Raw genomic sequence first — 22,231 nt, 5'->3', positions numbered from 1 at the left:
TAAAAAGATATGAATAGTGACCATTTCAAGGTGGTAGGGTAGATTAGGAAGAATTAATTTCCCCTCTACTTTTGTGCATTTCCTAATTTGAAACATTAGCATAATTTTATTTTTTAAAGGCTTATTTTTTACATTAAAAAGCATGAAAGGGGCCGGGCGCGGTGGCTCAAGCCTGTAATCCCAGCACTTTGGGAGGCCGAGACGGGCGGATCACGAGGTCAGGAGATCGAGACCATCCTGGCTAACACGGTGAAACCCCGTCTCTACTAAAAAATACAAAAAAAACTAGCCGGGCGAGATGGCGGGCGCCTGTAGTCCCAGCTACTCGGGAGGCTGAGGCAGGAGAATGGCGTAAACCCGGGAGGCGGAGCTTGCAGTGAGCTGAGATCCGGCCACTGCACTCCAGCCTGGGCGACAGAGCAAGACTCCGTCTCAAAAAAAAAAAAAAGAAAAAAAAAAAAAAAAAAGCATGAAAGGAGGGAGGATGAGAAGAGATCTTCTGACTTGCCAGCCAGGTACTGCTTCTCCAGCCCCCTCCCTGCAATCCAGCCATCTTATTTTCCTGTGGCAGGTGGCCTGTCCCCCAGAGGGGACAGTGGGTTAAGTACATGAACATACCTGAGAGTTTGCCGCCCCTGTGAGGTGAGTCCTGCCTGACGCTGAGCCGTTGATGTGTCTGTGGGCAAAATAAAAGTGCTCTGCCTGAGGAGGGGCAGTGGCCACAGGGCTAAGGATCAGGCAACACCTCTCCCACCAGGACCATTTCCTGCCATCCTGGGTTTCACCTTCCCTGCCTTGTACTGTGCTTGGGTGTATTAGATCGATACACTGAGTTGTGGTCTCAAACAAATAACAATTAAAAGTACAGGGACCAGCAGAGAATTGGTGCCCTTGTGCATTGCATGAATAAAGAAAATGGGGCAGGAGGCATAGTTTTATTCTGTGCAGGTTGGTGGTTATTTTTTTTTTTAACTTTTAGTTTAAATTTTTGTAGTTGACCTTGAATTCTCTCCTAAATACTGCATGGAATTGATTTCTCTCCAAAAGGCAGTTAATGGCTTTTTATCTGAACTCGAGTACTGCTAATACAACTGCCACTACATTATAGTATTTGCTTAATGAGAGGAGCTAATTCCCCCAAATTCACTTTTAAATAGATTCAAAAGAGCCTCCCTGTGTGATCAGACATCGCTGAGCTGGGCCTGAAGGCACTGATGCCTGCCTGCGGTTGAGTGGCAGCTCCCTGGAGTGAATGATCATTGCTCAGCAGGAGGCTGTGCTGGAAGGTGGCTCCTTACTCTACCTCCTACCTGCTTTTTGTCCTAGGTCAAGTTCACTCCCCTCTGGGCTTTCATGTCCCAGCCCTTTCCCTCTGCTGGGCCCAAGAGACAGAGCAGCAGTGACTGACTGACTGGGAAGCTTTGCCCAGCAGCCTAGCATTTCCCGGCTTCCTGAGTGGAGACCCTCGTGCCTCAGTTACACAAGGAGGATGGCGGTGCCTCGATGGGAGCTGATGAGATGCATGGAGAGCAATATTCAGGGAGGCCAGAGCATCCTCCGTTTAGTCCAGGCTGCCAAGGATAGGGCTGAAATAAGGAACTCCCTGTCCCAACCTGGGACGTCTCTGTCCCCGTGATGTGGATAAGCCTTCTTTCATCCTTCTCTCCTTCTCTCTGCAAACGCCCCACCTTGTCCTTCCCTTCAGAAAAAATTCCTGCCTCCTCTTGGAGGAACTGTGGGCTGGACATGGTGGCTCACACCTGTAAAAGCAGCACTTTGGCAGGCCATGGTGGTAAGGCCCCTCCTCTGTGCCCTGTCGCACTTGGAGCACTGAGCTGTCCTTATCCGTGAACGTGCTGCCTCCTCCATCCCCCCGGAATCCAGGGTCGGCCTCTGCCTCCCTGCCACAGGAGGCGGACAGGGAATGTCACTTGGGTGGCTGTTTCTCCTCCCTCCTGCGGATGCTGGAAAAAGCCTCCATGCCCCAAGACCAACTGTGCTCACTGCATTCTGAGGCTGTGGCAGCCTCTCTTGTGCAGGTCTGGAGGCCGGTCTGCACCCCCTGCGGGCCACTGTGGGGATGGGTGAAGGGCCTCTGGTGGCTGGGGCAGGGGCTGGCAGGACCATTCCCTGCAGTTGGTCAGACTGTGTGCCGTCCGCAGGAGGAAAGCTCTCCCTCCGCCCCCGACCGGCTCTTCAAGATTGTGTTCGTCGGCAATTCCGCGGTGGGGAAGACGTCCTTCCTGAGGAGGTTCTGTGAGGACCGGTTCTCCCCAGGCATGGCGGCCACTGTGGGTGAGTTCTCCTCCCGAGATGGGTCCCAGGGCCATCTCTGGGAAAGGACTTTATGAGAAGGAGGCCCAGGGGAGGGGGCATTAGAGGCCCATGGGAAGGGCCACGGGGATTGGCCAATAGGGATGCTGGTGTCTGCTGTGTTCAACAGAGAGGCTGGGAGGGGCAAGATGAAGCCACCTCCCCTCACGCTGCTAAGCTCATCCTGTGTATGATGGGACCCTGGAGTACTTCATAAGTCCAACCCTGGGTTTATGGAACTAAATTTGGTAAAGGTAGATTTGGGTCCCTTTCCCCGCTTCAATGAGTGCTCCCTCCCTTTGACCACTCCTCCCCGCTGTCAGCAGGGCCCTGAGTCTTCCTGCTGCCCCCGAACTGCCTGGGACTCCTCCCAAGACCCACATCTGGCCACACATCCCCCTGCCTTCCTGAGGGCCTGCTACATCCTGGCCTCGCTCCTGGAAGGCTTCTTTTACCCATCACATTGTATCTGTCCTAAGTCCCCAGCCTGCTGGGTGACAGCTGGACTTCAATGTGGAAGCTCATTAGGCTCAGCCATTAATGGATGATCATGGCTTAATGTGTTCCCACTCTGGGTGATATTTTATTTAAATAGAGGCCTTTAATCCCTTCACCCACAGTTGAGGGTTGCACTGGAATATGTGGTGAGACCCAAGGGCATACGGACCTTTTAGCTTGAATCACTCAACAGAAAGGTGAATCACTCAACAAAAACCAAATACATTGCATGCCTGTTCCACCGAGCTGATAAGTCAACTGTACTTGAAAATATATTTGTATGACCTGAATATTTACCAGAAGCTTTTATAGTCATCCTTTCCATCTATCTCCACAACAACCCTAGGGGACAGGTACTGTTCAGCCCAGTCGACAGATCAGGAAACTGAGGTCCAGAGAGGTTAGAGGCTTGTTCACATTCCCATCAGTTGGTTGGTGCTGATATCTTCCCCTCAACTACCTTCTATTCCATGCCATAGTGTCCCTCAATTGAGTTGTATGCACTTAGCACCCCATGAGAGGTGAGGATGCTTGTCTGCCTCTGGAGGTGAACAGAGGTTGGTGCAGGAAGGAGGGGCTTCTGAGGTTCAGTAAGACATCAGAAGTCCTGAGTCCTCATCTGGGCCCTGCCACTGACAAGCTGCGTGACCTCAAGAGGATGTGATGCCTCTTAGGGCTTCAGTTTTCTCTCATTTGAAAAATGAGAGGTTGCAACTAGGTCCCTGTATGTGTGTTTTTGTACTGCTATAAAGAAATACCTGAGACTGGTAATTTATAAAGAAAAGAGGTTTAACTGGCTCATGGTTCTGCAGGCTGTACAGGAAGCATGGCTGGGGAGGCCTCAGGAAACTTACAGTTATGGCAGAAGGTAAAGGGAAAGCAGGCATGTCTTACATGGCCAGAGCAGGAGGAATAGAGGACAGGTGAGGTACTGCAAACTTTTAAACAACCAGATCTCGTGAGAACTCTATCATGAGGAAAAGGGATGGTGCTAAACCATTCATGAAGGATCCACACCCATGATCCAATCACCTGCCCCAGGACCCACCTCCAACATTGGGGATTATAATTGAACATGAGATCTTGATGGGGACACAAATTCAAATCATATTAGCACCCTAAGACTGCCTCCAAGCCTAGGTCTCTGACTCAACCATCTTCGACCTTTGGCTGTGTGACAATCTGGTTCTACAAGACCAACTTTGAGCAGCCCAGAGTCCTTCCTGGGGAGACTCCATTTTCCTTCTCTTACCCTAAACTGACCTTTCTAACATTTCTCCCAAAGAGGGGTCTGTGCCTGTGTGCTTCAGGTGTCCCATCCTTCCTGCCGGGCCTTTTCTTACACTGTTATCACACCTGGAATATCTTCCCATCGCTTTCCTTCTGCTCAACTTCACCCAGAGACTGAGAGCATCCCAAGACAAAAATTGGGACCCAGATGGGAAGAAGCAAGAGCCTGCAAACCAAACCCAGAAGAGTCTGGCCACATCTGGTCTTGAGGGAGGGGCAGCTGGGAGTGTGCTGAGTGTGGTAACACAGGAGACAGCGCCCAGGAGGTCAACTTGCCCTCCCTGAGGGCATTCCATGGGGGAGGCCCTACGGTCTTGGCTCTGGCACAGGCCTAGGGGAGGCAGGGAGAGGATGCCCAGCCCGCAGGCCTCAGAGCCATGTACCCCGATCAGTGTGCATGAGGCCTGCCTCTCCTGACAACAAAATCAGGGTCTGTTTACATTTTCAACTTGTGGCCCTGAGATGGAAGGCCCTGAAAAATAGAAAATCAGACTCATTTGCACTTCCCAGGAGGCCAATTATGGAAACACCCTACAGTTTAGGAAGGGGGAAAAAGAAAATCAAAGGTTCCAAATCCGGATGCCCTTCATCACACTGCTCCACACATGCTCGAGCAGCAGCTCAAATTAGTTTCCCTGCCACACTGCAGGCCCTGCTCTGGGACACATGTCAGGAAGCAGATGTCGTACCAGCCACCTGCAGGCTGCCCCCTTTAAAGAGATATAACAGCCACAGAGTCACAGCCTCTCGGGCCAAAACTGCCCACCCCCAGAACAGGACTCCATCCAATCTCCTGTCAAGGGCAGCAGCTAGAGCCCAGTGGCAGGGCTTTGGCTGTTCTTCCAGCTCACCTCAATCCTCCGAGGGGTCCTCCAACTTCCTGATCTCCCACTCCCTCATAATGTTTTGTACTGGACCAGTAGCTTGTGTGAAATTCAAGTTGCTACAGTGCGACTGGTGACTGGGGCACCCTGCCTGCCCCACCCAGGGCCCAGCCTGCTCCTTCAAGAGCAGGTGCTTGAGCCCTGCAGGCATCCTGGAGACAACACTGATGGTTTTTGCAGAATGCTAGATCTGGAAGGAACCTTAGGAATGGTCTAATTACATCCTCATGTTGTAAGTGAGAAAATGGAGATCCACAACAGACTGATCATTCGAGTTAGCCAAAGTCCCTGGAACCCAGCACTCCGAGTCCAGCGTTCTTCCCACTACACCACATTGGTTCACAACCTCCCTGCATTAAGTCACAGGCCAGAACCCAAGGTGTTTCTTCCAGAAGCTGTTTCTGGCAGAATGCCCCAGCCCTTTCTTGGCCACCGGTCCAGTGTCTGTCCCACTGCCCATCTCTACAGAGAAGTCCCTGCAGCAGCCCCCTAGGGTATTTCTCCAGAGCAACTTGCTGCCACTGCTCCCCATCACTCCTGCCTTATGACAGCTCAGGGCTGTCACCTCGAGAAAGGTTAAGGTCACCCTCCTGGCAACCATCAGCCCAGCGCTAACCCACACCATCTCCACAGTACCTTTCAAGGTGCCAGGAGGCTCCTGACTTGAGCCATCCTTCGGGAAGCAATTCGCTTGCAAACAAGGGTCACCTCGATGTGACAGTTGAATGTTCCAGCCGCACCTAAAGATTGTGAACATCCAACTTAGCCCCTTCATCCCTTCATCCCTCCATCCCACTGCCGTCTACCGATGAGGAGGGAGAACCCCCCCAAAATGAGCTGCATCCATGGTCAGTGGCAGAGCTGAGACAGGAACGCACAACACAGGTCTCTTGCCTCCTGGGATTTCAGAACTGGTGGTCGTCTTTAAATCAGTTTAATCCAGGCCCTCTCGTCCCCAGTTATTCCGTGTTACTATCCTGTTGGACTTGTGTTCTCTGGCTTCATGTTTGCACACGCTGCCTCTTCATCCCCACCCCCTCGTCTTCTCCTTGTGTCCCTCACACCCAGCCCCCGGAAGCCTGTTTATCTGCTTCCTCGGCCTGCCTGTCTGAGGCTGCAGAGAGAAACACATCGCGTGTTCAGCAGGGAGTCTCACCAAGCTCACCACGGCACAGAACATTTTTCCAGCACATTCTTTTGCACATCTCACTCCTCGCCAGAGACAGCTGCTTGTCCTCCAGCAAAGCACCTAGCCCATGAGGTGGAGCAGGAGCTGAGGGCAACCAAGACCCAGCTGCCCCAGCAAACTCCCTGCCCCTCTACCTGTGAGCCTTACCAACAGGCAGAGGGCTCTGTCCTCGGGGAGCACTGGCTGGTTTTGGATCTGGCCCTGAAGCTGTATGACCATGGATGCCTTTCCCTTCGGTTGTTACCAGAAAGCAGGCAGCCCCTTCTGTCTCCCAGAGCACAGACCAGGAAAGCCCCTCCACTTCTAGCCAGGAAGAAAACGCACCCTTGGATTCACCTTCCAGCCACTGTCATCTGTTTTGCTGGGAGCACTTAGCCCTGGGCCTTCTAGGTGAAACAAAGCTGCCTGTGTCCTATGCCCTGAGCCTGGCTACAGGAGTGGCAGTCAGCCTCAGACCTGGGATTGCAGCTTACCTGGCTACCGACCAGCTCAGGCGAGGCACGACTGCTGATGACTCGTGCTTCATCTCTCGGTGTGTGTGTGAATGTGTGTGCATGAGTACATATGCATGTGTGCACGTGTGTGCAGATAACTCACATGGATGTCACAGGGGGACTCTGTGAAGGTAGAGAGGCAGCACATAGAAACACTGGCAATAGCATTCTATTAATGGGAGAAATCACTCTCAGCCCAGACCATTGCACTCCTCTCTGGCCCCTGTCTGTGAAGCAGAGGGCCTCCAGACTCCCTGCTGCCCCTGACATTCTGGAAGTGGATGATCCTCCCACCTCTCTTCACTCGTGAGTCCTTAATGCACTAGCCTTTGCCCAGCAGCAGTGGCTGGGATGACCTTTTCCATTTACTGCCTCTTTGTTGTCTGTTTGGTCTCTTCTGTCTCTATCTGTCCAAGCTGCTGTTGCTGTTTGTCTTCCTGAGCCCTCCAGAGGCCTTTCTGAAGGTTGTGGGAGATACCCTAAAGTTCTAAGATCTCGAACTTATGGTGCTGGTGGTGGGATGTACTTTTGAACCTCTTTATGCCTTTGCGAATATTCTTACAGGATGCAGGAGTGGAGAAGACCTGTATTAAAACGCCTGTGTTGAGGTCCTGACCTCCGAGAGCTGCTGTGGGGTGCAGAATGCACTTCACTGACCTTGCCCCCTCTCTCTGGGGTTGAGGACCCCAGGTAGGGTCACACCCCTGGAGAGATGGTTGTGAACAGCCCAGTGGTAGGATTAGGAGCCCTAACCCATGTCAAGGGTGAACGTTGCCTGTGATTTTTTTCTCTTACCCCCTCTGTTCTGTCCTTTCCTCTACCTGCCAGTTCCTACCCTCCTCCTCCTGTTCCTCCTCCCCTCCTTCTTCTTCCTCCACATACCTTTGGATTGGTTGATGGAGTCCATCCCCATAGGACATTTGATTTTTACTAGGGGGCCTTTTAAAGGATTTTAGGTGAAAGAAAAAGAAAGAGAGAGAGAGAGAAGGAAAGAGAAAGAAAGAGAGAGAGAGAGAGAGAAAGAAAGAAAGAAAGAAAGAAAGAAAGAAAGAAAGAGAGAAAGAAAGGAAAGAAAAAGGAAGAAAGAAAGAAAGAAAAGAAAGAAAGAGAAAGGAAAGATAGAAAAGAAAGAAAGAGAAAGGAAAGAAAGAAAGGAAAGAAGGAAAGGAAGAAAGAAAAAGAAAGAAAGGAAAGAAGGAAAGGAAGAAAGAGAAAGAAAGAAAGAAAGAAAGGAAAGAAGGAAAGGAAGAAAGAAAGAAAGAAAGAAAGAAAGAAAGAAAGAAAGAAAGTAAGTAAGTTGGGGGAGAGGGAGGGAGGAAGGGGGAAGGAAGGAAGGAAAAGAGGGAGGGAAGGAGGGAGGGAGGGAAAGAAAGAGCATATGGCTTGTATTACAGTGAAGAGCCCACAGTTCAGAGTGGTTAAGTGATCTGATCAAGGTTCCACAGCTAGTAAGTGGCAGAGACAGGACCAGAGCTGAAGCCCCATGTCTCCCCGTCCAGTGCTCTGCCTCCCGTCCAGTGCTCTGCCTCCCCGTCCAGTGCTCTGCCTCCCTGTCCAGTGCTCTGCCTCCCCGTCCAGTGCTCTGTTCTTTCTCCATTTTGCCTCCCACGAGCTGCGCAGGGAGGGTTGTCACCTTGGGCCTGATGTGATTTCAGACATTGGAAGCCTCGTTTCCTGATTTGGAAGTGAGGTGCCCTGGCCCAGGGCAGCCCTGACAGGCCCGTTTCACCCTGCAGGCATTGATTACCGTGTGAAGACGGTGAATGTGGACGACTCTCAGGTGGCCCTGCAGCTGTGGGACACGGCTGGGCAGGAGAGGTGAGGAGCTGCCTGAAGTTCGGGGCTCCAGGGGGAAGGTCATGCATGCCTGACCCGTGGCCCTTCTGTGGCAGGTACCGGTGCATCACCCAGCAGTTCTTCAGAAAGGCCGATGGTGTCATCGTCATGTACGATCTCACAGACAAGCAGTCGTTCCTGTCGGTCCGGCGGTGGCTGAGCAGCGTGGAGGTGAGCTGGCGACCTTCCTAGGAGCATTTAGGCTTGATTGTAGCTTCTCTTTTCTTCTCTGTCCATCTCCCACCCGAGCCTCTGCACTTTGAAAATCTGATTCAGAACTTGCCTTTTCCAGGAGCAAACTGATGCAGGCATTTGTTCCTCTGTTCATCCGAGTTCCCGGTACCAGGCTAGTTACTGGGGACCCAGAAGTGACCAAGACAGACACAGTCCCTGCCCTCGTGGAGAGAGGGACACGGAAAATCCAGATTCTGCCAGCAGCTGTGTCATTGCTGGGCCATGAGTCAATGGGACTGGATTGGGAGAGGGGACATAGTGGAGTGTCAAGGAAGGGTCCTGGAGAACTCAGTGTTTGAGTCACAACCAGATTCTTCCCTCATTCTCACCAGCACCTCTCCCCACCCCCCGAGTCTTTCCAGCTCCAGTAGGCCCAGCTATGCCCTGCCCGGGAGCCACACCATGCAATGTTTGGGGGCCTCTGTCACAGCTCTTCACACAAGAGAAGGTTGATCCAGAATGTGAGGGCTCCAGGCTCACCTCAAAATCAAGGGTCTTGGCAGGGCCCAAGAGCAACTGTGTTGTCTTTGCATTCTGAATTATCTGGGAGACTCTACTTTTATGATTCCTACTTGCAATGTGTCGCTTTGTACGTGCTTTTTAAAAGTTTTTCCACCACTCCAATGCAGGCTCCAATGCAGGCCAATGCCGGTGTGGACAAGCTACAAATTGCTCTTTACCAGGCCTCGGCTGATTCCTTCACAGTACAGCCAAGTAGGATGTCCCACCCCTTCCACCAGCAGGATTCACGGTTTGTTCATTTATTTGTTAAAAACACCTGCAGGCACTATTCTAGGGCCTGGGAGTCCTAGCAGTGAATAAAAGAGACAAGGCTGCGGCCCTCATGAAGCTTATGTTCAGCTCTCTGCTCCAAGTCCCTAATACCTTGCACATACTGTCACATACTTGCCTGTGTCTCCGTGCTGCCTAAGAACAGAAGCTGCATAATACCTTGCATATACCGTCACATACTTACCACGCTGCTACAAATCGCTTCTTTACTGGCCTGTGTCTCCGTGCTGCCTAAGAACAGAAGCTGCATCTTTGTTGCCATAACCTGGATGCTTTGCGTGAGGCCAACAACTACTGGATGAATGAATGGATACCACATTGCTCTGAAGGCAGAATCTTGGAGTTGTCAATGTCTTTGACCCTTCCGGCTCTAAGATCCGTGATCCCTTTCACCCAAATCTGTTTCTCTGTAGTTTCGCCTGTCTAGGTCACCCATCTCTCTCTTGTTAATCTGCATCCTTCTGATTACCAAGAAAAAATAAGGAACAGAATGGAAGCCAGATTCAAGAGTTTCTCAAGAATTTGCCTAATGCCTATTATTTCTCAAAATCACTGTGCCTAACACACTTATAAATGAGAAAAATGCAAGTTTTGAAATGTAGCTGGTGGATTGCCTATACGCCAAACTAATAATGGAAGCAAATGATATGGGTGAATCCGGCCGTAATTCCTTTCTAAACTTTGGAGTGTATGACATGGTTTTTCTCTTGTTTTTTTACTTTTGTTGTTGGCAGCACCAAGCAGATTTATCTTCCTTACAGAAGTTAAGCACCAGGAGAGAAGTTAGGGATTACCTAATCCAGGGGTTTCCAGACTTTCTTCCTTGGAGCCCTGGAATCAGACTGACATTCCCCAGAGATAGGTGGGTGGCAGGGGAAGGTTTAGTGGTCATGGATCCAGGTCCCTCGTCCCCCATCTCTGTCAGAGCTGCCTTGCCTTTTTCAACATATTGGAGGTCAAGTACAATTTTGTTAGACAAAAGGGATTCCCTTTGAAAATCTCCCGTCTAGTATAGCCATCTCCTTCAAAAGTGAAGAAAGGGAAGCCCTAACTTCTCCAGGGTCACCTGTCCTTTTCACAGGCACTTAGTTGTCCCCCAATATCTAAATTTTGGTGTGTGCTAGGGCTAAGCCTCCAGGTGGTCTGGGATTAATGGGAATGGATGGTGACAAATTTGTGGAACTGTGCTCTCTGCTGTCATTAAGGGGTGTCATTTCTAAGGCTCCTGTTTGGCACAGAGCCTGGGATCTAGAAGAAGACATGGAACAGTTTGGTGGTGGAGGTGAAGAAATCTCGGAAGGCCATCATCACAGCTTGAAGCATGAGTTTAGCCATCCTCCAGAAACATTCCTTTGTGGGACAGGGCTGAAATGCATCCGTGCCGTGTGGCTGCTGAGAGGCCCATGGAAGCCTTGGTGTGTCTGTGGGCTCAGGAAGCCTGGCTCAGATGGGGAATCCGTCCATAGTTAAATCAGAATGGTTTATGTGTAGACAGGGCTTTTCTACGTGATTTATAGTTTGAGTTTTTCCTTTTTTTTTTAGATATTAGCCGAAGATATGTTTAAGCTCTAATTGATGATTCTAAACCTGGATGAACATCAGGATCACATGTGGAGCTTTTAAAGGGAACAGAGGCCAGGGCCTTCTCTCCCAGAGTGATTCAGGGCCTGAAAAACAAAACAAAAAAATAACAAAACTAACAGTTCCTCAGGGAATTTTGATTCTCAGCCACCACTGTTCCTGGCCTAAACAAGTGCTCCTTGAACCCTAATGTATATGGGACTCTCCTGGGGACCTTCTTAAAATGCAGTCTCTGCTTCAGCAAGTCGGGGCTGGGGCCTGCCATTCTGTGTTTCTAGCAAGTTCTCGGGTGAGGCTGATGCTGGTGGTACAGGGATGACCCTTCGAGTAGAAGCGCTCTCAATCATTTTCAAAGACGCCTGTGACCCCTCACCAGGAATTTACTAAGCCTCTACGGCATGTCCAGCACACACCAGGAGCTCTGGGACTCAGTGTGATAGACCAGGAAACGCGTTCAGTTCAGCAGCGCAGAGTTTCAGAAACAAGCGCAGGAGGGCTGTGTCAAATGGCAGAGTGCGTGTCAAAGGTGTGGAACGGTGGCATCAGAAATGCAATTATGCTCTAGATTCTTGAAAAGCTAAGTCATTCTGCCTTGGCAACCAGCAATCAGAGGTGTCAGGTGATAGATTAAAACTTGACACCTAATTTGATCTGAGGGGAACTGAAAATAATAAGTACCTTATATTTGTGGAGCACCTTATTTTTCCAAAGAGCTCCAAGCACTTTACCAACTCCCTCCCCCAGAGATGGGAGGGTGGAGGGGGAGCTTTAATAACAGTCTTCAAGGTTCTGAAGCCTTATTAGTGAGGGAATGGTGGCCAGCTGTTGTCCCCCTTCCTCCCTCAACCTGAAAAGCATACAAGAAAGAAGGGCTTCGGTGGCTGTACATGCCTGCATGGGAAAGACTTACTCTTGGAAGAGGTTGTGTGGGGTGGGAACAGATGCTCGGGGGAGGTAGTGGAGCTCCCTGAAAGGAAGTTCTTACTATCCCATCTTGGTCACTTCCTGGCCATGAAACTTTGGCCAATCATTCAACGAGGAAGCAGACCAAATGCCCCCTCCTGGCCCCCAGATTCTACAGTGTATGATGGCATCTGACTCTGTCTCTGGGAGGCCAAGACGGAGCAGGAATGTGTGTGGTGAGAAGATTCTGGAGGGTCCTTCCAGCCCAGAGGGAACCAAAATCCTTTGGTGCAAGAGAGCACCGGTGCTGCTTGATGAGGTGGGAAGGCTGTGGCCTTACCCTTGTTCTGCTATTTCACCCAGCCCAGACAACTTTACCTTGCCTGCAGGCCTTCTGCAGAAGAGGCCCAAGCAGGGCCCAGACGCACTCTGTGCCGATTCTCCGGAGTGCCTTATGGGAAGTCACTGCAGGCAGTCTTTCAGCCAACTCGGCATTTCCAACCCACCCCCGATTTCTTATCTCAGTTGGGTAGAATTGGTTTAACCATTCCAATCTGGAAAAGAAACTAGTCAGGCTCTAAGGCCCCATGTGTGGCCATGGGACAAACTGGACATCAGGAGACTCTGGGGCCTGTGTCAGTTAGAGAAAATAGAATTTAGAACGCCAGCCTGTACAAGCCTGTATGGGCTGGTATTTCCCCCAGAGCCAGATTGCTGGCCCCCAGTGTCTGCAGTCCTGGGATGCTGAACTTCTTGTTGAGAGCCTCTTGCCGTTCTGATAGCACTAGATTGCTAGGCATATAAGTCGAGGAAGTGAAATAGAATTGGCAGAGTCAAGCCGAATAGACCAGTGTTTCCGAGCTGGAAAAAAACGTGGAGATTAATCTAATGCAACCTCTTGTTTTATAAGTAAGAAAAACTATGATCCAAAAAGAGGAAGTGACTTTCCCAGAGGCGCCCACACTTGTCAGCAGCACCACCCGATGCAGAAGCGAGGGCTTTGCCACACTGCACTGCTTCTCTCTTGTCCTGTGGTCCATGGCTGAAATCTGCTCCTGAAAAGAAGGTGTTCATTTACTTTTCAGTCCTTTTTGCTTCTCTCTCAAAGCAGGACAGTTCTTCAGCTCAAGGGGTCCTGGCCCACTTCCCTCTCCCTTCCTGGGCTGCTAGCTCAACCTCATTCTGCGATCTTTGTCATTGGTAACAATGTACAGCATGGTGCAAAAAATAGTTTGATTTTTTTTCTCCACATTCCAAGTTGAGCTTGAAGTGCTGGCAGTTTAAAACGAACCACACAAATAAATCTTGTTTTGACTCATAGTCCAGGGGATGGATAAATATGGAAACCCCCAAGATATAATTTTGCAGTCATTTTTTTCTTAGCATAACTGCATGCTTTAATGTGCTGAAAAAATTCTTGCTCTGGCTCCAGAGAAATAGCAGCACTATCCCAGCTAAGTGCTTTTTCATGCCTCCTAGCAAATAGATATTAAAACATACACACACGCACACACACACATGCACACAGGCAACAACCAACCAAGCCCAACAGCTGCACATTCTGAGCTGAATGCCAATCCACGGCTCCAAGTTGACAGCTCTTGTTAAAGTCAAAGATGGGTGATCTTTTGAATTTCAACAAGTCTGTCTTCCAACAAGCTCAAGTTCACAGAAAGTCAGCTGAAATGACTGAAGGTGGAGGGGGGCTCTCTGTTAGAGGGTCATAGAACAGAACCTGGCTTCAGAACAGAGAGACACAGAAAAGAGGAGAGACTCAGATGAGTCACATGGAGAGATGGTGACAGAGCTAGGGCAGAACCCACGTCTCCTAAAGAGAGATTGTGTGCCCAATGAAGGAGCTAAGATGACTTCACTGCAACCTGTCACGCCGATGGGATTTTTACCAACATCTCTCACAGTCTCAACATCAGAGTTCGAGTAGACCTGAGACCTGTTCACCAAAGCCCTAGGAGGCTTGAAAGAGATGTTGCTTCATCGAGGAGGTAATTTTGAACATCTCGTGCCAAGTGGCATGCAGGCTGAAAACCTAGTTAGGTATGAGAAAGGTATAAAGTTTAGACAGATAGTTCAAGACTTTTGGGGTTGAAGTCAGAGAGGACCATGAGATACCTTCCCCAAGACCAGCTCCTCTCCCTGCCCCTGTGTCAGAGACTGATGACCTGGGCCAGGGAGACGGTGACTGACTGTGATAGTTAGCACACTCTCTGGTCCTATGGATATTCTCATTTGTTTTTGCCACATCTTTGGAGATGAGTTTAATTCTCCTTTCTCGGTGGCAGGCCAGGGTCCCTGGAGGGAAACGAGTTGTCCAGAGTGGCTGCATAAGAAAAGACCAATACAAAGAAATCGCAGCTCCTGCTGGATGCGTGGCTTTTAAATTTTTTTTTTTTCTGCTCCTTCTAAGCTCCTTTGTTTTTATATCCAGGAATTGCTTTGGTATTGTTTTGTTTTGTTTTGTTCTTTGTTTGTTTTTGTTTTTTTGTTTTGAGACAGAGTCTTGCTCTGTCACCCAGGCTGGAGTGCAGTGGCAGGATCTCGGCTCACTGCAACCTCTGCCTCCCGGGTTCCAGCAATTCTCTGCCTCAGCCTCCCAAGTAGCTGGGATGACAGGCACCCGCCACCACGCCCGGCTAATTTTTGTATTTTTAGTAGAGACGGAGTTTCGCCATCTTGGCCAGGCTGGTCTTGAACTCCTGACCTTGTGATCTACCCACCTCGGCCTCCCACCCAAAAAAAGAAGAAACCTGCCCTTTCTTTTCCCAGGAGGGAAGAGGCACCATTGCTGTTTATGGTGCACAGGACCCAGATGTTGGGTTTATGACCCATTCCCTACCTCATCCTACTGGGTCATTCAGTATCCATCATGCCCTCTGCAAGCCATCGCCCATTCCAAATAATAACAAAACCCGGGGTAGAATTCTGCCCTGGGATTTCAAGTCTGATGCTCATATTTCCAGAGTTTCCATGTCAAGAAATCCCACAAGCCTTAATCATTCCTCACACATAAATCTACAAATATCTCTCTCCCATGTGCTCTAAACAGCAAGCTGCTTGGCCCATTTCCCTGCTTCCTCCGCCTTTCTTCCCTTTCCGTGAAAAGCTCTTCACACAAGTATCCTGTGGCACAGCACGGTCAGAGGAGGGGGTGTTCCCATTAGCGAACGCTCTAGCTAATAGGGGGCCACAGGATTTCATATGTGCCGTGAGTGGCTTTCTCACTTTCAAGTAGTTGGAATATGTACAATCCACTTAGCACATCAACTGCAGTGTCCAGAATTTAATCTATTTTTGAGGGGTCAGAAGACACTCTAAGATCTTGTAGTGCCTTTGAGTCATCATTGCAAACACACATTATCATCTCACCAATAGATACCATGTTTAGAGAGTTCCAGTTAATAAGACACTAAGTAGCAGAGACTTGATTGGAAATAAGAATCTAGAGGAAAAGTCTGGAGAATGAGGACCCGTATACTCAAGAGTTCTCATAATTCAGTGCTTATGGCGTTGAAGGTTCTTTTGGATTCTCTGAGCCTTAACTTTCTCGTTTGGTAAATAAGAATTTTTTCCCCCTATTGAACGCAGTAAAAATGAATGCACAGATTAAGGAAACATTGAGGCTTAATTTCAAACATAATAGCATTTAAACTTAAAATCGGTATACCTGTAAGATGCACTTTGGACATTTATTTGAAATGCTCAAGTAAAGCAGCTAAAGTATTGGCAAAACTGTAACTGCTTATTAGCTTCTGTTATCCCACAGGTCCCTCCATTTAGTAAAACATTTAGCTACAATGAATAACTATTTGTTACTAAATTATGATTAAAAGCCCCTAATTAAATATTTAAGTAAAAATAACAACCTTCTTCAATGTGCACATTACCACATTCACTCACTCAATGGCAGTCGGTGGTCCCGGGCCCTTTGGGCGCCCTAAGGAGAGATACCTACAGTGCTCTTTTCACCAGGGAGGAGGCGGAGACCCGGGAGGAGGCCCCTGGCTGGTAAGCCACAGCCACTGCGGGAGTAAACAGTGTGACACCTTGAATAAACCTGTGACTTCTGGCCCAAGCAGTGCAGCTGCTATGGCCACAGCGTTCCTTCTCATACAGGGCTTTCTTCAGAGCCAGAGCACCCAGTGACAGGGGTCTGTGGTGCCCGCCTCCAGCGAGGCACATAGCAGTCATTTATGGAGCCTTGTGGGCGCAAGACCATGAGGCAGATTTGGATCCAACCCTCAGAAGCTTATGTGCTATCATGAGGCCTCTGGTGATACAGTTTCTAATCCAAGCAGCCTCCAGAACAACTCCAAGCCATGGGGCATTGATGGCCTTGGTCCGTCGGACTAAGCCTGGCCATTTAGGAATGCCCTGGAAGGGGGCACGTGGCCCGTTGGCATCAACTGTCCCCTCATCCAGCACACCTGGGGGCCTGCTGTTCCATCTAAGATCCAAGGAGCATCGTGAAGGGGGAGTGGTCGTTGCACAACACAGGGACTGGGAGACAGCACAGGCAGGCCTGGGGCACCTTGCAGAAGTGTGATAAACGGAGTCTCTTGGAGAAAGCGGCTGTTTTCTGCTTTCAGGATGATTCTATTATGGCCTCACTTTTTATGGCAGCAGGGCATTCTCAAGCCAGGTCCCATCTGTCCAGCCGACATTGTCAGTCTGCCCTCTGGGCAATCCTGTGACACGCCTCTCAGTTGAAAACATTTTCTGTTCTGCAGGAAGCTGTGGGAGACCGGGTTCCTGTTCTTCTGCTGGGTAATAAGCTTGACAACGAGAAAGAGCGGGAAGTCCCCCAGGGCCTCGGAGAGCAGCTTGCCAAGGTAAAGAGCAAGCGACGGAGTGTAACCCCGAGGGAAGTCGGGCAAGTGCCCAGGAGCCTTGGTGGGGACTTTCTCTGGAAGTGCCATGGGAAGGGAGCAACTGGGAAAGATGGGTGTCTTGGCGTCATGGGAATGACCCAGCTCCTGTGCATGTAGAACTCTGCATAGAAAGCCACAGGTTGCAAGACGGGATTGGTTAGGGACCACTAGGGTATGGGGAATTATCCTAAAGTCCCTTCCTTGTAACTCAGAATTATAAATTCTAAGATAGCAATAGTTTACTTATTTCAATCCCCCTCCAATCTGCATTTCCACTTGATTAGCCCCAGGGATGAGAAACTCACTCTCTGTAAAGCAGTGTGTTCTTCTGTAGACCGCTGTGTTAGAGAGTTCATCCTTTCTGTCAGGATGGAGCCTCAAAGTCATGAACTCAAGATAAACCCAGGAGACACACTGGAAAACCTACCATTAAAATAAGCATGGGGCCTCTTGCCCAAAAATGGAATCAATGGGGCTTAACGGAAATCAGGCAACAAAGCGTGGTTCCTTGGCTTCTTTTACTGCCTCAGAGTTTGGTTTTCATGAAACTGTGTGTCTGGGAGGATGGGGTGCTTACCAGCCCCATGATTCTGTAATTCTTCGCATGCTCGTCCTAAACAGGGTTTCATGAGTTCAGAGCCTGGGAGAATGAGACAGATGGTAAGACTCAAGGAAAAAGGAGGAGGAAGGGGCTGACAGGTGTCTACATGGAGGGTCACTAGACAGTTACATGTCCACAGTTCCAAAATCCGAAAAGCTCTGAAAACAGAAAGGGTTGTTTTGCATTTTATCTGGCAGAAAAATCTGACCAGAAATGACATGAGGCTATTCATGGTTGTAACCTCGCTTTGAAAAGGTGAATATTCAAATATCTCACTGAAGCAATAGTAATATGTTTGATTATAGAGTGCTATCTAAAATCCACTGAGGGTGTTATATAATACATAGTATATACATGTATTTCCTTTCTAAGATTCAGAAAATTCTAGATTTCAAAATACACCTGGACCTAAAGATTCTATCCGTTTTCTTTTATTTTCTTTCTTTCTTTCTTTTTTTTTTTGTCAGTGAAAAAAAAAAAACACTGAGACTCAGGAGTTAAGTGATACATTCGTATTATCACAGCTCATCCGAGGTGGGATCAGAACTCAAAGCAGGAAGGCAAATCATGTTTTCCAGTTCTAAGTCCTATGTCCTTCTCTCCCCACTATTCCCACCCCATGGAACTTCTACTCTTTGACAGACTGACCCAAGAGATGGCAGATCTGAGAGAAAGGCAGACAGGGAGAGAGAGAGCCCCTGGGGCTGGGTGAGAGGGGCAGAGGGTGGAGCTGCCTGTGGGTGTAGGTGGGGAATGCTGCATTGGGAGCATAGCAGAACCTCCTGAGCTACAGCCACAGAACTGTCCTCACTCAGCTGGCCTGCATCCCCTCAGGGCATCAGCCTCCAAGAAGACGCCATCTAAAACCAGGGCCCTGTGCCATTAGCATTGTCGTCATGACGCCAGTCATCTGTTAATGGGAGTGATCAGTGGAATACGATGAGCCTTAGCCAAGGGCTCCCGCACCATGCAGGCAGCACAGCCTCATCCTAATGAGCTGATGGCCATTCCGGTGCACCACTGCCGACAGCCAGAGCAGCTAGAGTATTAATTAACTGGGGTGAAAGAGAATTCCTACTGGAGTGCCTCATGAAACCTGTCCCCGAGACCTACGGAATGCCACTGTCTTGGGGAAAGCATCCTGCAGGGAGCTCTGCCATTGACTCACTGTGGGACTGAACGAGCCAGCCAAGTGCCCTCTGTCACAGCAGCTTACCTGCTTGTGAAGGGGGAAGAATGTTGCCTGCCCTGGCCTTTGTGTCTTTGCCTGAGTCACAGGGCTGGTGTAACCTGGAATGAACACGTGTGTACTTGACAGTAATTTGGGAAAGTATAAAGAGGCACTAAGACAGTGTATGGTTTCGTTGTTTTACAATTGTTATAGCTCACCTGGGAGATGGTTACAGAGCTTCCATTAGTCAGGGAGCCTGTAGAGACAGAAATCAGCCATGTACAGAGTGAGGAAGGATTATGAGGAGGTCAAGGGGCCTGCGAGAGGAAGTGAAGGCTGTAGGTAGATGCACAAGGGGGCTCTCCCACCACCCCCCACAGTCCCTTCTCACTCCTCTCACTCCAGTACTCTTGTATTCACTCTGTTTTATGATTCCAGGACAACAATCTGATCTTCTATGAATGCAGCGCCTACTCTGGTCACAACACCAAAGAGTCCCTGCTCCATCTGGCCAGGTAAAGAGACGTGCTCCCCAGGTGCAGTAACTACTGTGTCTAGCTGTGTCTGCCTTCAGGGAGGTACCGTATTTCCCGCCACCCAGGCCACGCCTCTGATCCCCCTTTCCTCCCTATTGGCTGGAGCCCTCTGAGTACAGGCAGTGGGGTCCTAGGCCTTTGTATGGGATTGCAACATCAGGAACAGCTTTCTGAAGCAATGCTGTTGGGAAAGAAAGCATCCCTGCCTGTCGCCCCCATTGCAGTCTTCTTCTGAGTCTTAAAGGCTGCCTTTTCCTAGGGATGCTCTTTTTAAATGCAAATCCTTCTGGGAAAGGTCAGATCAGAGGCTCCTCAGCACTGGCTGAAGTCTTAGCAGGCACTAGCTGGAAGCCAGCTGGGGACAAGATTGGGTTATAATGTGAGTTCCTGGGTGTGGGAGGAAGGAGTGGGTGTACAAACCAGAAAGAAGAGGGGCTGTGATGGGGAATCAATGGGAGGTAACCAAGGTAATGATGCTGGTAACATGAAAAGACTGGTTCCTTAAGGCCCTGCCTACACCAAAAATTTAAACAACAAAACCACGCTGGGACTCATTTACAATACTTAAGCATTCACTCATTCATTCATCCATCTAGGCCGTCATTTCATTCCATCTATTCATCCATCCACTAAATACTTAACAGAGCGCATTTTGTGCTCAGCACTCATTCTGGGGCATTTAAAAATATTTTTATTTGAGTAATTAAGAGCACAGAACAACTCCTCTCTGCATTGGCGAGGTGATGGGGTTATGGAGTATCAGAAGGAAACATTCTGGTCTTTTCTCTGCCCCTGACTCCCTGGGCAAACCCCCTGCCTCTCTGAGATTTGTCAGGAAGGTAGGAGCACCAGTCATGCCTTCCTTCCCTGCCCACTCACAGGTTGTTGAGAGAATCAAGGGAGATGTGTAATGCAAAAGCGTTTTGAAAGTATAAAGCAGAGACAAGGTGTTCACCAGTATTTTTAATTCCTCACCTCCTACAATTAATCTGGAGCTTTGGCCACATGGCACAGCCCTATTGCAGAGGTCACAACCCATCAGTATATTTTGGAGCCTCGCCTGTGTGCTGGTGACTGTGATAGGCTGCAGAAGCACAGAGACCAAAGAGAGGTCTCGGTCCCAAACAACTCATTTTCGGCGGAGGGAGACAGCCAGGGAAGCCACACGTTGTGACGCTGGGTGGTGGGGTCATGACAGAGGAAGGGTCAGATACTGTCAGGGGCACATAGGCTTACCTAGAGGATCAGGAGAGGCTTCCTGGAGGAGGTGTTTTGAAGGATCCATGTGGACTAAACTCTCTGGCTTTACAATTACAGTTGTGCACCTGTACTGTCCAGAGGCAGATGTTCAGGACTCTCTCTGATGCCGTGGTGAGGGTGGGTTCTCTCCATATGGCCCAGATGGCCTGTAACCTGAGGGTGGCTGGTCCAGGTTGCCAGCCACTGGGCCTATCAACTTCTCCATCACTGACACTATCTCTTCCCCTCTCCCAGGTTCCTCAAGGAGCAAGAAGACACAGTGAGAGAGGACACCATTCAGGTCGGCCACCCTGCTAAGAAGAAATCCTGCTGTGGCTGATAGGGTCTTACCAGGACTGCCCCCAGCAAGCCTGAGGTCACAGAGCCTGCCCTGATCCTGCACACGGCTCCTACACAGATGCCACCCACGGGGGCCCGCCCAGTCCTTTTCTTTGTCAGTCACTCGCCTCCCCCAAAAGGAAGGGAAGCACATCCCATCAGGAGAGCTGCTCTTGGAGCATCTCAGAGCCTTTTCTCTCCTTTCTCTTTCTAGACCCCAGATGCCCATCCCTCCTTTGTTGTTGTTGTTGTTGTGTTCCCTGACTTAGTTTCCTAAGGGAAAGAAACAGATGGGCTTTTCCAGAAAAGCCACCACGTGCCTTCTCCACCCCCCTTCTCCTCTCCTTGCCCTTCGGAGCCTCAGCACTGCTGTTGCCATGACAACCATGCGGGGCTGACTTGCGGCTTCCTGCAGGCCAAGGTACAGCACTCAGGTGCTGCTAGGGTGGTTAGTCTTGCTCAGCCCCTGTTCTCCAGCGGCCAAAGGGATACTTTTATACCTGCTTCGAGGACCTTGAGATACCCAGGTTGTTGACTGCAGCAAACCAGAGCGGCCACATTCTATTCTACCCCCGACCCGGGGGCTCTGCTCGTTCCTTAATCCCAGCTTTGAACCTTCCTCTCAGCACCATGCCCGCTGCCTTTGTCCCCTTGGGTTTTCTGGAACGGTGCCTTAGGGAGAACCGACAGCCTTTCCTCCTCGCCCCCCACCTACAGCCCTGACTCCGGGGTGGACTGTGGGTGATAAGTGTACGCCTGGGGTTAGGGGTGGGTTGACTTCCCGCTTAACTTTGACTGAGAAATGAAGAGAAAACTAGTGGAGAAAAGCCATCTGCTGCTAAACAGAGCGACCATTTCTGGAGGGTACAAATGAGGTATATATAGCTATATAAAAGCCATTTTCTAAATGTTTCTCAAAATAGCTCTTTGAAAACTCATACGTGATGATTAACAGGGTAGACTGACACGCAGGCAGTGGGGCCCAGCGCGAGGGCCGTAGTTACTGACTTCATTTTATTTTCTTTTACTTTATTTCAGAACACTGTATTTTTTTTTCAGTGTGGCTGTGATGTTGACATTTTGCTGGTGTTTGAGAAGTGAACAGAATGTAGCTGCTGGCTTCAGCACCCCCGATTGCAATAACACAGGGCACTTGGACTGGGGGAATGATCTGGGTCCCGTGGGATTCCTGCAGTTGGGTGGTGGTGAGTTCCCAGCCAGCTCCGGCACCACTAGCCGGCTGTCACAGTACTCTTGCCCTGTGTAGGAAGTCGAATGAAAGTTATTACAAGGATAACTGCCAATCACTGGGCCTGCAGACCCAGGCCCCCACAGGAAGGTGGGTAGTCCACACCCAAGTGGGGCACAGAAAGAGGGAGAGGGGCAGAAAGTGTCCACAGGCTTCCAACAAGATAGTTGAAGACAACCCCACACAGCCACATGGA

At 49.7% G+C, this 22,231-nt stretch overlaps 1 protein-coding gene across 3 annotated transcripts in view; it reads left to right on the top strand.

Moving 5' to 3' along the window:
* The window catches only part of CRACR2A (calcium release activated channel regulator 2A), a 92,833-nt gene extending 71,139 nt beyond the window's left edge, over positions 1-21,694 (top strand). For all 3 annotated transcript variants that reach the window (XM_073020394.1, XM_007967265.3, XM_073020395.1), the window contains 6 exons: positions 2,163-2,295; positions 8,405-8,486; positions 8,561-8,675; positions 16,760-16,861; positions 19,111-19,187; positions 20,703-21,694. In XM_073020394.1, the coding sequence (XP_072876495.1) occupies positions 2,163-2,295; positions 8,405-8,486; positions 8,561-8,675; positions 16,760-16,861; positions 19,111-19,187; positions 20,703-20,787 (594 nt within the window). In that variant the 3' untranslated portion in view covers positions 20,788-21,694. The remainder of the gene's footprint in view (positions 1-2,162; positions 2,296-8,404; positions 8,487-8,560; positions 8,676-16,759; positions 16,862-19,110; positions 19,188-20,702) is intronic.
* The last annotated feature ends 537 nt before the right edge of the window (positions 21,695-22,231 follow it).

This window comes from Chlorocebus sabaeus, chromosome 11, assembly GCF_047675955.1.
Source record: "Chlorocebus sabaeus isolate Y175 chromosome 11, mChlSab1.0.hap1, whole genome shotgun sequence".
NCBI lineage: Eukaryota > Metazoa > Chordata > Mammalia > Primates > Cercopithecidae > Chlorocebus > Chlorocebus sabaeus.
The sequence above is the reverse complement of the archived record's forward strand: the minus strand, read 5'-3'. Positions and strand labels throughout refer to the sequence as shown.